The sequence below is a fragment of the Osmia lignaria genome, chromosome 13 (genome assembly GCF_051020975.1).
Source record: "Osmia lignaria lignaria isolate PbOS001 chromosome 13, iyOsmLign1, whole genome shotgun sequence".
Lineage (NCBI taxonomy): Eukaryota > Metazoa > Arthropoda > Insecta > Hymenoptera > Megachilidae > Osmia > Osmia lignaria.
In genome coordinates, this window is record NC_135044.1 from 2,474,887 (window position 1) to 2,493,470 (window position 18,584).

Consider the following 18,584-nt stretch of genomic DNA (forward strand, 5'->3'; position numbering starts at 1 on the left):
TGTGATTTATTGCATGTTGAAGGGACAAAGTGTTACATTGCAATAATATTTTGGCAAAGTCATTAAGTCCAGTTTTTCAGAGAAAGTCTTTCACAGCTGCATTCAGCAGCTGCTTGGCAGAAGGATAATCGCTTTTATACGCTAACATTTCCATTTCGTCTCATTTTTTTAAGTTTCATCTTCTCGTAACAGTTACACTAGGTGTCGAACATTTATAAAATCAAGAAATCTGTCATTTCATTATCAGCTAATTCGGTTGTACGATAAGCTATCATAAATTGTTTTGGATTCACTTGAAGAGGTAGATTTTGTAACTTTGTCTAGTCCACGTGTGGTATCTACGGTTTATCTTTGGACTAATCGATGTCTTTCGAAATGTTATTAAATAACTAATAAAAATCGGTCGTTACCTTATGTGACCTCTTCGATTTCCCATAAAATGATTTTTTTATTTTATATATTTCAGAAAGTATAAAAATCAAATTCTGTCGTATGATACACTAATAACGTGCACTATATAAAATTACATTATTTTTTTTTTTTGCGATGATTTACTGATGAGTATCGTTGAACAAACGGCTTTAGTGATAAATTATTTCCGATTTATTATAAAACGGAAAATATATTCACTCTTCGTTGTTATTTTCTACTGAATGCTCATGTTTCTGCCTATCAGCTTTTTGATGTGATTAATTATGATAATGACATTTCCTTCACTTTGCACCAGTGGAAATTATTTTCATCATCAAGTTTCCTCTGTAGATAGAATCTTACAAACGATCCATAACACGGCGTTTAAATTTGTAATAATCATCCCTTTCCACTTCTGTTCCTGTGCTTTGTACCGTGCGTTGTTTTAATTATCTGTGGTTACTACTCGGGAAAGTGATCTTTTGGTGTTCTGTGGTCAATGCGAAATTTTTTCTTTATGCATAGAGTTATCCTTCGTAAAATTGACTTTCGAATTGGTTGACACGGGTTGCGGTTTTTGTTGCCGTTTTCACGTTAAATAATAACCGCGAACTGTGAAATGAGGGAAGAAAAAGATAAAGTGAGAGAGAGAATGTTGGTACATTTAAAGCTGCATTTACACGTTCATGAAATGTAAACAAACTGGAGTGATTGAATAGAAATGTTCTCAAATAAATGATTTCAATACTAGAACTATCAGAGGAGTCAAAATGACTTGTTTTAAATTAACGAATCCTGGAGCAATAAAAATGATTTAGTTTTCTGTACCAAGTTTATGCAAATTATATAGCAAAACAGATTGTGCTCGAGTAAAATATTTTCGTCTACGTAAACTTCAAATTTCTATACCTAATGACCAATTACACAGAATTTAGTGTACACAAATTACGTAAACGTGTAAAGGAGGCTTTAAGAGAGAGGATACACCGAAAGTCGCCGTAACTCCACCTGCTCCTCTTCTGCTATTTTCCGTGATATTACGAGCAAGCAGAAGTGTATTTACAACGGCCAGCTGTCAGCTACCATAATTCCTTTCTCAGGTTATAAATTTCGAGAAGCATGATCGAAAAGATTGCATCTAAAATATTCTCGTTTAAGTGTTCTATGCTTCGAGAACCGGTCGGTTTAATGGATCTGTTAAACTGTTTAATTCAGTGAGAAATAATATCGTCATTATTATTACAGGCACATACTTGATGACCTATATATGTACGTGTCCCATTTGTCATGAACACCTTGAATATTTTTATCGCTGTTGGAAATGTGAAAAAATGTTACAGGGGGATGTTACAGTCACTCATGAAAATGTTCAAACACTTACATTCCAAATATGTAGGTATACTTTTCTGAGTCACTGTATATACTTCGACGGGTCACATATGGTTGTATAAAAAATGGGATTCTTGTCAAGGTTAATTTCAAGATTATTTCAAGATCGTTAAAGTTCTTCTTTGTATCAATGGAACCATACATTTTCAGTATAGTATCTTTATGAGAGGTGTCGATACTTCTGATGGCTTTAAGCTCAGAAAATTGATAAGATTAGAATAAAATACGTATAATAGGGTATTAAAAATGTAATTAGCAGTATCAGTATCACTAAATTTTATTGAAGAGGAATACCTATTTTAATGATATTATAGATAGTCTCTACGAGTGAGTAAATAGTTCTTCGTAATTGACGCATTGCTTGTTTCTACGAAGATGATATCAGAAACTGATCAAGTTATAGAAAAAAATAATAATTTGTCATTCTTATTGCAATCGTTCAACCACTGTTCTTGATTTTTATCTGACACGAGAGCACCCTGGGTGCACGAAATGATCGTCAATAGCCAATTAGGGCAGAACAGGTACACTTCTGGACAACTGCTACGCTTTCACAATATGCCACTGACGGCAGCTGCCGGTGGTAAACCTTTTCTACGAGAAGCTCCCATGGAAATGTTTCGTTTTTCTTCGTGAAAAGAAGATCCCTATAGAACGTTTGAGTTAGGTCAAGCAAGGTCCAGGTGTTGAATTTCCTTTTCTTTGTACCGTGTTTCTGTTTGATCAAGAAACGTATTGCTTTCTTGCAGATTCTTGTAGGAAGTGTTTGTTTAATTGTAGCCTTGAGAAATTTTTGGTGAATGCCAGTGATGTACACTCCTGTCCAGAAGTCACGGAGACATTTTTATCATTTTAGCAAAAATGAAAAGGTTAATTTTTGGAATTTTCATCATTTTATAATGATTTCAAGCATACTTACTCTTATTAAATAAGATGAGAAAAATAACATATTTTCAATATTTTATAACTGGTAGGGATTTCAAAATCAAACCATTACATATCTTAGAGCCATTTAAATCGATGTAGCTCGAAGACAATCTTTTCTATTGAACGTTTGTTAATTTAGTCGCGTACACGCTATCAATGCCACTGTTTCTTCGTGTGTTCTGTCTAACATAGTTCAAGCCCTGACACCTGAAAATAGATTAAACGGCCACGTATTGCTCCGCCCTGCTCGTAAACAAATATCGCGTCCGGTATAAAGTTGCAGACACAATAGTAAAAACGTACCTTTGGCTCTTCCTTTTCCGTCGAGAAGGCCATCAAACGTATATCTGGGACTGTTTCAAAATATCAATTATATACAGCACTTGTGTACCTCTAACACATTGTGATTTAAAACATTATTAATATTATAAAAATTGCTACTATTGAATGTTAATTTTATCATTTTTTTAAAATAGTACATATTTTAATCAATCGTCTTAATTGACATTCCAAATCATCTGAGAAAATTGAAAAAAGATCATTTGTGTGATTCTTTGTTACTGTTTGTTGAATTTCAAAAATGTACCTATTATTTCGTAACCTTAAGACATTTTAATAAGGAGGGCAGTATAGTAAGTCGTGAGAAAACAATAAGTCTGTCGATTGTCTAATATTTAATTCTATTCCGTTGTATAAAGTTGACGTACACGTAGATGAATGATTGTACGTGAGTCACGTGGAGCGACAGAGCTGTGTCACGACTTCCTGGCGCCTGACGGGCCCTTCCGGAAGTGAGACGTTTCATTAATTTTATACGAAACGCGTGCGTGTTCATCGCGGGTATAGGAGTTTTGATAGCTTGAAATAAACCGCTTTACGATTGACTTGAAATTGATTATTTAGCGAGATGTGAAGTTTACGATACATTTGGAGAGTATTAAAATCGCGGAAGGCACGATTAATAATATCTTCAGGGTTTGACAGGAAGTTAAATTGAATCGGTCAAATTCACTTTCTTTTACTGATTCATTTGGTTTTTTTAAATTTAAATTTATTATTCGAGCAATATTAATGTGAGCCTAGGATTTATTTATCAAAGCTGCAAGTTATTAATAATTTTGTGGGATCAAAGCTTGAAAATTTCAAAATTATTCATTCACTGAGTTATTATAGAATTCATCTGTTTTTATGAAATTTGAAATATTGGAATTGTATAGCATCTCTTTCAATAAATATAAAAAATATTAAGCTATTGCATATCAAATGGCATATTTCGAAACGTAGAAAGTCCGACATGATTTGATTACATAAAAGTACCGCGAAATAGCCTTATCATGTGATACACAGTACGAAGTACTGGAAATAATAGGTTTCGTTGTATTACACCTGATGAAAATGGTACAAGGTAGTCCTAAATCAAATGATCAGGTGATGACATTAATTGATACATAAAAATTCAGTTTAAATCAAGATTAATCCGAAACCTTGCAGAAATCTTGGTCCTCTTAGTGCAGCTGTTCATAGAATAGAAAAGTGTTTCATGACTAGAAGCTTATGACCTTGCACTTTTCAATGGATTGACTAAAAGGGAGTAGAATGAGTTCCCTCAAAGGAGGAACCATAAATCACATTTTTGCCAGCAGATGGTCTGTTTAGTTTACCAGAACGGTTTCTGGACATCCGTATTTTCTGTGATACATTTCACGAATACAGCATAAAGGGCTAATTGTTACGCTTTCCCATCGAAAAACCTTGAGAACGAGGTGCCACCTCGATATCCATCTTCAGGGCAGAGTATAACGAAAAGAAAATATTCTCACTTTTAGAAACCCTAAAATGGGGTGAATAAACAAAGTGGAGTGAAAGGAAATAAAATTTTAGATAAAGGAATAATAATTCATTAGAAATTATTTTTAATAGACATTATCTATCTTCACGGTTTTGAAATATTTTAAGGTCATGGGAAATGATTCAATATTTAATTGGTACCCTCAATCAAATTAATTATAGATTACATCGTTGTATATCATAATTTGCATCGTTGAAGGTAAAAATATATAATTATAATAAATATAAAGAAAAATTATGTGTTGGAGATCTGCGAATTTTTGCGTATTAATAAATGGGTCAGTTGAATCATTTTCATACGCAGATGGGTAAAAAAATGTTGGTTATTATGAAATTCGAAAACAAGATTAAAGATTGAATCTTCCTTTTTTTTCTTGTGAGATCACTGGAGCATCGACCTGCTTTAGATGTGAGCTACGAGGCCGAGCAATACTAATTTCACTGAATCAGCAGTCGAGATAAGCCTCTAGCTTGTGTAATGATTTATAGCCGCTCCTAAACAAATTATGTAGATCGCGGTATTTGATTAGCACCGTGAGTGTACACAGATAGTACTCGGGCAAACGAAATACGTGATTCGCGAAATCGTGCACCATAACTGATTGTACGTTGGTAAAATCCGATTTCTGTCTTGTGACCCTTTAAAATTAGCTCAGCCTTCGTTTCTCGATCTTTTCTTTTTTATTTCTGCTTGACTACCTTTCCTATTATGTTCTATTAAAATGTTAGATATTAGAAAGACCACATATCCTTCGTACTTAAGAAAACTTTGGACATGAATTTCAAATAAGTCCATTATCTGTATTATCAGTTTTAATTAGAAAATTAATATTGAATCAATCGAAAGGAAAATTCTTCAAATTAAAAATGGTATATGAAAAAAATGTCAGCAGCACGTGAAAGTTCCTTTGGGGTCCGCGTAATAGGGACATAAGTTGGAGTATTAAAGGGAATGTCCTGTCTTGATCGTAACCGGTGTTCCACCATTGACCCCTTAATAAAAGCAGTGGGTTTTCGATTCGAACTGTCTGGACACGCCCAATGATCCTTTCACGATTTTTTCCCAGCTTACTCGACGTTATTTCTCTTTTTCTCTTCCTTCGCCTTTCTCTCTTGCCCTCTTTTGATGTCTCTGTATGCTTTCTATATTTGGCCGGCATCAAAGAAATAAATTTTGTGCACGTTTTGACGGACTCCGAAAAAGATATGACCGATTTTATTTTCTGTAACACTTTCTTTGTGTTGGCCGAACCATGGGCGAATATATCGTAGCAAGGCTAATCAAAACTTAGAAATGAATTTTTTTATTCATGGTCCCTCGATAAGGTGATATAACGCGATAATATTTAAATTTTTCAAAAATATGAAAGGGTGGCTAATAATTTTTAAGATTTATTCCTCTTAACCCTCGAACGGCGGACCGTGGAGAGAGCCCCAATATTAATCTAATTTCGCGTTTCATATTATCTTTATTTTCTAATATATGGAACTCTCGTTTAAAAATTATATATTCAGCTTTAATATCTTTGTATATGTTTTGTAAGTTTGGGTCACGATCGGCCCAGACTACGCGGTTCAAGGATTAATTATCTGACACAAGCTGCAAAATTTGTTAATAAACCACAGCGTTCGTTATCACATAACCGCGGTTACATAACGTATTACTTATTGACCGTGTGTATTGCGTGATTTGTTGCTCGATGAAAAATGCAAACGTTGTACATCAGCGTTTCGAACACGCGTCGCGAATCGAGTTTTACAGAAGAGGCGGATGGAGGATTTTTCAGTTTCACGTTCCATAGAAGTGTTAAGTGGCGTTTTCACGGTTCGATTCGAGTGCGGCACGAAGCCGAGAATTTACATCCGAAAAGGTACATTCTAGTTGCACGCGTCGCGTTATAAATTCCCTGGACGGTGGCGTAGAAACGGGTAGAGAATTAAAAAGGTCGAAGGAGGTTGGAGCGTATCTTTCGTAGGTTGGAATTCAGCTATCGTTGTAGGTGTCGCGTGGTTATATTTATTTCGAAGTTTCCCATCTGCCCGTGGTACCGGCTGACAAATGTAGATACCTTTACTGCGCATTATTTCGCACTTTACAGGACCGATAACAACAGCTTAACGCCGTAAATTCTATTTTCCTTGCAATTGCCGGCCACGGGGAGAGGCTGGCCGTCAAACGCGGGGGGAAACCTTTCCTTCTGGGAATATACGTCCGTTGCTTAGACAAATTTATCAGACGGAGCCTTCTTATTCTGCACTTTCCTCTGATACAAAATACAATTTGACAAGGGACATTTTACGTGGGTGGATTTAGTCAGCCCCTTACTTTAGTCCGATCCATTTCTCTCCTGTTCTGCAATGCGAACTCGTTTACATTGACAAATTGCTTCCGCGTCCAACTGCGAGGCAGCTGATCATCGCGTATCGTCGAAAATTTATAATGCATTGATCACGCTTCGATCTTAAAAATATAGGTACCGTTTGATACCGATCGTGCAATCAACTTTTGTCTATCTTAAGACCCGAGTTACAGTAGTAGTCGAACTTAGGCGATTGCAATCCTCTCCTCTTTGGAAATCGATATTTAGAAATTGAACACAATACCGCGCGCAGTATAAGTTTCTATAGATTTCTCATATCGCGTCGACTGAACAACGTACACAATGGGGAGTAATTTTGACTGGGGGAATCGTAATATGCCGCGTTTGCGCTTTTTCGCGATATAAATCGTCACCGAATATTTCACCGTCTTTCTGTCAATACGAGTCCTTCTCCAGCCTGGAGTAGATCGTGAAAAAGAAGCACGAAGTAAACGCACGCTGAGAGAAAAGAAGCACCTTATGCGGAAACAAGAGGGATGAAAAGAGAAACGGAGAAAGAGGTTGGCAAGATGAACAAAGGTCCAGACACAGAGGAAAGTAAGGAGAAATATTCTGAACGCGCTCCACTGAGACAGGCCCTTGCAATCACTGTTTGAATCTTTGCCAAGCTTCGTCCAAACTTTTCGCATCCCTTGCTATCCGTCGCTACCACCAGCCCCTGTCTTTTCCCTCCGTTACTGCCTTGTTCTGCAGACAGTTTCCCTAAACGCATGCCGATTTCCAGCGACGTAATAGGCGATTCCACTTGACGAATATACTTGTGGTTTATCCGGTCTAGACGGCTCTTACTTAATTCTCTACTGGGGCGTAAGTTTTCGAACAGGGGTTAGCGAAATGATCATTCTTTTGCATTTTCATTCAAATCGATAAGGGCGAATAAGACGTTTCCGAAAAAGATCCCCTTTCATATTTGAAGGGGATGTGATGTGAGAATTTTCACACGATAGGGTCAAGTTTGTTAATGATCATTGGCACCATTAAATTTGGTAAGGATTCATAAGAATTGCACTAAATATTATGTTTGAAGTGTTTTAATTCATTTCTTTCGTGTCTCTCTTCATGGTCCGCCATCCGAAGGTTAAGGATTTTGCACTTTGATCGAATTAATATAAAATTGTTACGAACTAATGCATGGTTTTAATCACCATAACTGGCAGTGTACTTCTGTTAAGTTCCAGACTAACTCTTGTTAACTTGTTTGATTTTTTGCAAGCGTTGCATCACTTCTTTACGGGGACACTTCAATGCAATAAAAACTGAATGTATTGTGAAACTTACGGGGATCAGAAAAAATTGATACGATATGCGGTGCATGTTAATTAGATTTCATGAACGTGTCAGACTAATTAGATACAAGAGATACGGTGAAAATTAAACTGCTGATAAGTTGATCTTATCAGATATCGTTTAGAAAGCTGATCGATATGTAAAATATAATTAATTTCGAAGAGTAATTATTATAGCCCGAAGACGCGAGGTCAGTTGATAACCTGCGTTCTGTGATTAATTAGTATTTACGTAGAATTGAATATTAATTATGGTTGTTTGATAATAAATCAAAATAGACTATTGGGTAATTTTCAATTTATTTTACAAAAATAGATACATTTAAATAAACATGCTGTCCCATTTTAGGAGCAGTATATTAATTAAAAACAAATTTTATAGATTTTTCTTTTTTCGATAAGCTACTGTCTTCTTTGTATATCTTGTTACTGTACAAAAAATTGATTTATTTTGTCAGTATCCATAGTTAATTCACATTTACGTTATCAACGTTTCATGTATATCCACCGATTATTTTTCTTAACTCCATTTATAGCAGATTGAGCAAAATTATTCAGCATCACGGTAATTTGCCAGATTCGTAGGTTTCTTGTCGCCTGTTGATTAAGCGATACTGTCTGCAACACTTTGGAATCTTTTTAATCGAGTCGCGCGATAACGATCTCGCAATCTTAAGAGATTGTAGTAATGTTACGACATCACAGTAGTACTTTGTTTGTGCTATTATCTTACTATCAGATAACATGTGACTGGTTAGGCCTATCATTCTTAGAAAATTCCTTACATCTATATCCTGAGCCCGATAATAATTAATCGTAACAAGATAAACGTATTGGTTGTAAAACATTTTTAATTCAACAAACCTGTTGCAAAATAAATGTGTTTATTTCTGTACTGTTTAGAAGATTAAGATTACTTTATTTATTTATTTCTTATGTTTCATTATCTGTCAGTTATTGTATAAATTATTTTAATCAAAGATATTTTATGACATTAGCATATCAAATATTTGTTTAAACTTAAAAGTGTAAATAGAAAGAGGCTATAAATTTCAAATACCATTCATTTGCATGTTAACAGTATAATAGGCGTATTCATTTAACAATGGGCGCGAAATTAGACTAATCTGTGTTTCATCTGGGTATAGAATAAAGCATTTGAAATTTCCTTTTAACCGAATTTAAATTACCAGGAAACGAAACGGTGGTTCTTGATTATGCATTAATTAGAGCCAGAAACAAAGTAAAGTGTACTGAGGTGAATCGTTTTAATTAGAAAAGACGCCTCTTTTCGACAAGGTTACTGCTTCGTTTAGATCGTAGCTTCAGCAGGGTCAGTGTAGGAACATCGAGGCAAGACATCCATGAAGGCCTCGTGCTAACGACTAACGCGATAATTAATTCGTGATATCAAGCTGGCATGACGATACGCTTGGATTCTTCAAAAAAAAATAGGGAGAACATTTTATTTTCATAATCAACTTGTTAGTTTCATCGTACACGAACGATCTTCAGAGGTTTCGCAAAATTTACTACCCTGATAAGTCGGTTTTAAGTCGAAATACGTATAATTAATTAATCAGATGACCATCATTTTCACTGTAATTGTGTCAATTTGCAAAAGTAAGTCGTAGGTGATTTGTGAAAAATTGTTTCTCTGAATATTTATCAAGTCAAAGCCGGCATTTGAACTGTAAAATCGAATTAAGTAATTCATTAATATTAATTTTCCAATTAAAATAGCTGTTGTTTGGTTTTGGGAAAACCACCGTGCTACAAATTTTTCTAATTAGATAAGTAAACAAATTGGCTGATCACTTATCGGCATTCCCGAAGAATTGGGTGGTCACTTATCGAGACTACCGAAAGTTAGGCGGTCACTTATCGGCGATCCCGACCTTTGGAGTTGATCGCGTAAAACTCGAAGCAGTTAAAAGAAACCGAATAAAGACTGTTCAGTCCCATCGGCAGACCATCGGCTTGAGGTTTGTGTATGCAACAGAATCTATGATTTCTTAGATACTGTAAACATAAAGCAGAAACAAAACATATAACTTCAAACGAATTATAGCATAATTTTTACAACCCGTACTTTTATAGGATCAGCAGGTTATGTGTTAATACAGATGTAGTAAAGTTTATGGTGTCTAATTTCAGTGTGCCCGACGTGTTGTTTTATATTTGACATGAAATGAACAATTATGTTCTGAGATTATGAAATGCTAATTAAAAAATGAAATTAATGTTTAATTATCTCTCACCTGAAATCTTCAGACGGTATTTATTCATTTTCTTTTCTGAAATTTTCAATTATCATTTAAATATTATCCTTCTAAAGTATGAAAGTTCTTCGTTAATAAATGTTGCTTTACAATTTTACTCAAACGGTTAAATATAGAATAATTGTACATTATTCACGAATTCCTTCCTCGGTAATGATCCATCGAAATGTACCCGGTTATAGCTGCTCAAGGAAGAAGGACATTCTCCGAGCGAAGCTGGTTCACCAGGCCATAAATAGCCGGTAGAATTGAAACGTAACACTTCCTATCTGTATCACGGGTTCAGAAGTCTGCCTAGTTTATGGATACAATTGTTCCTTCTCGTTATTGTTCGAACGGCCTGTAAGTGCGGCATTTCGAACATTTTTCTATTTTTCCTTTCTCCTATACCTCGTAAATCATCCGCGATGAAAATACTTAGGTGAAAAGACAGGAACGCAAACGGCTTACGGAAGCGTCGTTAAACGGTCTGGCTATTATTGGAGCGCGGGTGGAATTACGTTACCCTTGTCTTTTATTAGCCGACCGCGGTTCCCTTTCTTCCTACTCGAGCCTCTCACGGGATGACTAACGTCTGCCGGTTTCTCTGGCAAACAGCCAGACTGTTTCTTTTGCCGAGCAGATAGATTTTACTCGCGGTTCGCTGTCCTGTCTTGGCACAACCTTGGCCAAGCCAGATACCCTTGTCATTGCCACGTGGAGCCACGCTCTCTTACCCGGGGCCACTGACTTCTTTCCTCTTTTCTTTTCTGGGCTACACAGTCGAGATGTTGATAAGAGATAACGTCTGGCTAGGATGAAACGATACCGTATCTAAAAGCGTACGCTTGTGGGAGATACAAATGGCCGTCCGAGGTGACACCCAACTCCTTTGATCGGCTAAACGATGCAATTCAAATTACAACATTTCTTGCGCTACATGGATAATTAAATTGGAAAGAAAAATTTGATTATTATGGCAATTTAATTTTCACCGTGTAGAGCACATTTCCCTAGGGAAAATAGCGAAAGGAGACCCCATCGCTTGCTGTAATATTCGAAAGCTGCCACACGTTATGCTTACTTTGCACCACTCTAATATTAGAACTAATTTGCAATAAATTCATATAATTTTTAATATTTAGACGAATATGAGGTAATTGCGAACACCTAAGGAAGATCTTCCTCTAATGCAAAAGCAAATGGTGAGATTTCCTTCACCTACATCCTCTAATTGGTACAGGGACTGTACCAAGCACCTATAAAGATACTTTATAATTTGTTTTGGCAAACATAGAAAATTCAAGTTATGGGGGGGTTAAAATCGTAACACTCGGAAAAAGAGGAAAGATAACGTCGATGTAAATTCATCGATAAACAGGTCGGGAGTTGAATTGGCCACGTTATATCGTACTTTCCCCAACGTTCGACTTCTCGCCGGCAAGAAGCATAATGGGGTCTAACGCGAAATATGCAAGGAGAACATGTGCCACAGATAATGCTAGATTAAAATTTTATTAGCTGCACCGTGTACCGCTAAAGGCCACTTTCCACTCGCATTTTCGTAACAGGCGAATACCGGTGTCCGCCATAAATCCTTTCGACCGTGCGCATTCGTGACGTTCAGGAGTAGTTCGCGAAAGGATATTAATAATCGTGCTAAGTAAATCGCATAAATTATCGGGGCAATTAGTAATCGACTCAGGTTAGACGACAGAATCGGTACCACGGGTAATCGATAAAACGCATACTCTTGGTCCGGTCGTTTACAAATATTTATTGTTCGCCATACGAAGTGAAATTTCGCTTCGACTACCACCAGGCATCCTCTCTCTGAACCGGTTGCTGGATAAATACGAACGTTCTTATCTCGTCACGGGCAGCAACGAGAATTCGCTTGCGCAAAAATACGAAATTGTAGCTGAATCGTTGTGTATTTTGCGCTGTAATACCTCTAATCTTCTTGTAATCATACGCATGTGCAAGTAAATTTCCGTTTAATCACCATTATTCCTCGCCGACATGTAAGCTGAGGATTGAAGAAATTTTAAACAAGGTAGAAAAATTACAGGAAAGAAATAAAAATTCGTACCGTGGGTAGTTTTCTCATTGACAACAATCTTGTAATTTTACATTAAATTTATCCTTGGCTTTACGATAAATGACCCGTTCACAGGCCAAAGTGATTAACTTCATTTTTATCCGACTTCGAAAAGGAGGAGGATACTCGATTCGATGTGTATATTTCTTTTTTTTTTTTTTGGAATTAAAAAAATTGTTACATCTTACACAATTTCTCTACTTTTCATCTTATGGAGTTAATTGATTTGGCAAATAAAATTATAAGCTGTCGTGACACTAAATGTCATGACTTTTGTTATGGTAGAAATCAGATACCGTATTGTCATGACATTGAATTTGATATGATTTTGATTCCTGTGGCATTTGTGTCATTGTGTCATGCACTGTGCAGTACCAAGCACGGTAGGTTTACGTCCCTAAGGAAAACGACGATAGAACCAATAGTTGCGTCAGGTTTCTAAATAAAACATTATAAACTAATTGATGCAAAAACGAAATATACATACACGAGGTTTTACGAAACGTTTATTCATGACTTTCCAGTAGATTCATTATACAATTAACAAGAATGGATTGCAAAGCGAGGCTAGTATGAAATAACTAGACATAATTATGAAAGGATTGTATCCACTAATTATGGCAACATTAACTAATTATAATATGCTTGTGAATTATTGCTGTTGCCAGGTGCAGTGTTTTTTCTTTTAATTTCTAGACAGTAACAGTTGAATACCTATACAGGTGATAATAAATAACAGCTCATAAGTACAAAATTACTTGCTGATTCTAATTGCAATACTGTAATGTACATTAGTACCACCGAACGTCTGGACAAATGTAAAACAAAGGTTAATTGAAATTACTAACAAGTTGTGCCAGATGTTTGCCAATTTACACCTTGATATGATAAAAAGTTTATCATATTTTCAAATTTACACACTTGTAGAAAGCTTGTATTGAGTAAAATAAATTTATATACTTCCACTACATGTTGCATTATTTTTAATGTTAGTAGATAATATGTAAATTTCGTTTGCTAACAATACTATACACGACGTTTTTTATTTTCTAGGGTAACAAAATGAAAAAAAAAAAAAAAAGAAATGTACATATATTTCGCGAATGATAAGTAAAAGAAATGCAAAGTATGTTATGACAATTGGTAAAGAGAGATAAGCGAAAGGGGGAGTGAAAATGGTGCAAAAATTAAATAAGATCATTCGACCACGTGGAGATAACATTATATTATTTCACTTAATGATACAATATTCTTTTGGCTTAAATAACTGCAAGTGCGATAAGATTGAAACACTTGAATACTTGACATATGTATTTAATTTAGACAATAAACAATCGAATGTGCCATAATTATGGTAATGTGCCTTGAAAAATGTCAACATTGATTACGAGCTCAATTCAGACGATTGCATTATCCACCTTCGCAAACATTCAGCTTGTAATTTATACATTTATTCAATAAAGACGTTTTTTATATTCCAAATTATTTAACAAATGCAAAGAATTCAGATAAGATATGAATTGGTTTAAGAAACAACCAAGAAAATAAATGACACCCTCATGTTGCAAAAAGTAGAAATCATGTTGTATAATAAAAGACTTTGCTTTATTATTCTGATACATTTTTTTTTCCAAGGGAACTATTTTGTGCTGAATACTTCAGATTATTTTTTCAGAGTTATTAATTTTGCATTGGAATAATCTTCGTCCGCTATTTCTTAGGGATCGATATTTAAGAACTGATCGCTTTTTTCTGAAATCGTTAAATTTTAATAAAAAGTTTTGTGTCGTAATAAGTTGACAATGATAAGTTTCCTAGTGTTATTAACCTCCTCACCTTTAAACACGTTTATGACATCCAGAATAAACTTTTGGTTTAAGGGTCTCACTTCCAAGGAGAATTACCCAAGTGTTACACTCACTTATTAATGAAACTTTGCCAGCTTGTGGAGCTCGTCGAGCTGAACACGCCTATACCCTCTTTTGGGGGCAGACGGCTAATTGTTTAAAAGATATTAACAATTACAATTAGTTACTCCTTACATTCTGAAGTATGACAAACTCACACATACAATTCGCAATCTAGAGATCCACGGTTCAAATCCTTGGTTCCCAACATCTTTTTTTTTTTTAATGATAATTTTTATGTAATAGTTATTCAAAAAGAGACAAATTATCATTTAAAAAATAAAAAAAAATGTTGGGAATCAAGGATTTGAACCGTGGATCTCTAGATTGCAAGTTGTATGTGTGAGTCTGTCATACTTCTCAATGTAAGTAGTAACTAACTTTAATTATTAATATCTTTTAAACAATTAATCATCTGCCCACAAAACGGGGTATAGGCGTGTTCAGCTCGACAAGCTCTACAAGCTGGCAAAGTTTCATTAATAAGTGAGTGTAACACTTGGGTAGTTCCCCTTGTTAGATCGTTTCTATAAAAAAAGAATTTTTAGATATCGTTTTGATTAGAAAATTTTAACTATTGTCTGCTTGATACAGTGTTAATGAAGAAACTTTTTAAATACCAAAAAATGAATCACATGATTTATTCACGCTAAATGATTTATAGCTATTTTTAATTTTCAAGGTAAATCTATAAAATATTCAAAATGTGTGTCACATTGAAAGCACGAATAAATTGCTTTCATTATACATTGATATCTGTTCTTCATGTTTGACATGTTTTATTATAAGCATTCAGGGATTTTATTTCGTATGTTGTTTTAGAAAGCATTGAACATTTTTAAGCATATTAATTCAGTGTTAACTTTTATTTCTGCAGATGTTACTCTTTCCGTAACAATCACCAATTAAACGTTATATTTGCAAAGCTATATCTTAAGAATCTTTATTGAGTATTTTGCTTTGAATCATCGCAATCGTTCTCAGATACTTATGATGAAAAATTTATTATTTCAAATAAAATTATTTCATTTGTATTCAGAATGGAAATCAGCAGTGCATGACTGTACGGAAAGGGTTAAAGAATTCTTCATTCGAATATTGTTTATTTCTATTAAAAATTGCTATTTGTTAAATTTCAATTATGTTCTAATACTTATGGACAATAGTGTATATGATATATTTTTTTTTCGACATAAAAGTACAGTTGAATGCAAAGATATCTCGTTATCGTTGTTAAAAGTTTATCCATTCCAAGGTCTCGTTTTTTGTTGGTTAGAAGTTATATTTGTACGAAGCTAAGCTGGTCAGCCAAAAAACGATAACTGATTCTCGGTACAAGGCGAAATAAGTGCAGGAGTTCGTATAAAAGAGAACAGACGAGGAGAAAAAAAAAATAAGATACAGGGTACCCTTGAGCAAGAGTAGGGATCATAATATCGAGATAAGGGGTCAAAAGGAACGATAAAGTCGCGATGTCGCGAGATATCGATGGTATCTGCTCCCTGTTTCACAACTGTTCACTTCAATTAGCCAAAGGAACGATGTAATAAGAAATTTTCTATCTTTCTTCATTTTGACATCTGTGTATTTCTTTCATCGTTGAACTCTGTACGCTCGATTAGGTTATTTACGGGTCGATCTAATAATTCGGCCGATTTGACAGTTTACTCTTACACATCCGGAATATGCAGATATAAACGAAATATCGATATATATATTATATATTAATATACAATACCCTCTGATTACCCTCTATACACACATACATTTTTAGAATTCATCTAATCGATTAGATTACATTTTGGTGTTTATAAATTTTCTCTGTCTAGACGAGAAACATTTTTTTACGTCGCGATACGTTAAAAGAAGAATTTCATCTTCGAAATTTACGTTCCCTTTGCGAAGTATCGTGGCAAGCAGTTAGCTTTGACCAAGTAATCATTGCCATTTGACGATGGCATTGGATTAATTATCGGGTTACTGTACTGGATGTTTAGACTGTAAAACCTACGATTACAGACGGGCACAGCCGCTGTGTAAATTCCAGAAATAAGCGCAGCTTGTTCTTTGAATTCATCGAATATCCCCGTGGCAAATATTTATCTATGAAACAGAAGAGACGTCTTCAATATCCAAATTAAATTTCATTAAATTGTAGAGTAAATAGAATAAAATTAAATAGAAGAAATTAGAATGTAAATTTCAAGTAATACCTATATTTGAAACTCATTAATTCCTTATTTTCTTTTTTTTTCACTTATTTGGGTTCCAATGTAATATGTTATTCCGGAAGATTACCTTGGGTCAAAGTGGACTTCCTTACAATTATTAAAGCCACAGACATCGGTTAGGAAAAAAAAAAATGATATTGAGCGCAACATGCAACGCGAAACGAGGATGCATACACATCGAGTCATGATATTATTTTCGACATGGATCATGGAATATCTCGGTTCCATCGATGACTGAAACCACAGACAACGAAGACCCACGCAGCCACAGAAGGGACACTTTCGAAAAATTCTGATACCCACGTCTCCATTTCTCCGTCGGTAGCGGATTCCTATAGCCGATCATATTTCGTTGAGTGCTCATCATGGTATCGCAACGGAAATGGGCATGTTGCATAATAAGCGTTCATAATTGCAATGTTACGATGCTAAACGACAAATTTTATGGTTGATTTCTTGAAATTTATACCTGCACAAGTGGTGTGCTTACTTTTGAATGAAAAGTATAAATTGTAAAATGAAACCATCGTATCTTAAGTAACTGCAATTCGCGATATCTGTTTGAGGGGCAATAAGAACCACCAGAGTGCAAATTAAGATTTCTGGACAATCAAATACACAAGTTACAGCAGCCTATACTAAAAATTTTAAAAATATTTTCTCTAAGCTTTTTCTAGATTTTCCTTAAGCTCTACCTAACCTTTCCCTAGTCCCTTTCTAAACTCCCTCCAGACTTTCCCTAGGTTCTAATTTAATAGTTTCATATGAGCTATTTGATTTCAGATCTCTGGAAGTATTCGAGCAGTACGGTGTGCAGCATTCTGAACTCTTGAAAGCTCAACGAACTGCTGGTGGTTGCGGCTTAGGAGGTCCCTTGAGGCATCCCAACTCTGTCATATTGTGGCTCCGTTGCGATACGGTAAGTGGATTATAATTTTGTTCATTCTAATAATGTTTGAAATTTGTATCCTTTATTAAAACGTAAGGTTCTAATTTCTATAAAGAATTATCGGGTTATAGAATTATGAAATCGCAGGTCTTAAAACGTAGAGTTTAACATGATTTGATGACATAAAACTGCCGCAAAATAGTACTTCTGTTAAAGTTTTATGAAAATTACTACATAAATATTCCAGCAAACTAGCTAACGTATATTGGCAAACGAGCGAAGTAAGCTGAAAATAACATAAATCTATCAGAAAAACGTAACCGCAACGATAAATAGAAATTTACATAATCGAGTCGGCTTTAGATATGGATGTAATTATGTTTTCAACATGATGAATTGTAATTTTCTATCAACGTAACTCACAGTGTGATGTATCTTGAATAATGTTTCCTGTGTGCTCATCATAAGATCCTGTAATCTTTAGGTTCAGATAATTAATTAATTACTTCGTCACAAAAGTTTTTAGTATTCACGAAAAAAAAAAATTTGAGCTTTTGATTAACTATAATTTCTACGTCAAATTGGTAATGAATATCATTTCACAAACGTATAATATTTTTATGAATACACTTGCAGGACAAATCTCTTTTTACAATACGGTGAGAAAAACTTTATATCAACTGGAACATTTGAAGGTTGTGCATGAATTAAAAATAAACGTACTACGTTTTTATAAAGTTTATATTCTTTCGTAAACGATAATATTTATCATCATGCTTCGTTGTATTTAGTCAATCGTCTGTTGGACAGATCATTAGTACGTGCACGTGTTATCATTAATACTTTGTTCCATGTTCCAAATGAAGATATAGGAGTCTGAAAATTTGAAACCTGGAGGTCTTGATCGACGTTACAGAGATCCAGCAACGATTACACAATACTTACTTATTGAT

At 34.8% G+C, this 18,584-nt stretch overlaps 1 protein-coding gene across 2 annotated transcripts in view; it reads left to right on the forward strand.

Moving 5' to 3' along the window:
• LOC117602367 (tRNA dimethylallyltransferase) overlaps positions 1-18,584 on the forward strand; it is a 62,712-nt gene that overhangs the window by 21,905 nt on the left and 22,223 nt on the right. For both annotated transcript variants that reach the window (XM_076691759.1, XM_034320274.2), the window contains one exon: positions 17,526-17,661. In XM_076691759.1, coding sequence (XP_076547874.1) covers positions 17,526-17,661 — 136 coding nt within the window. The remainder of the gene's footprint in view (positions 1-17,525; positions 17,662-18,584) is intronic.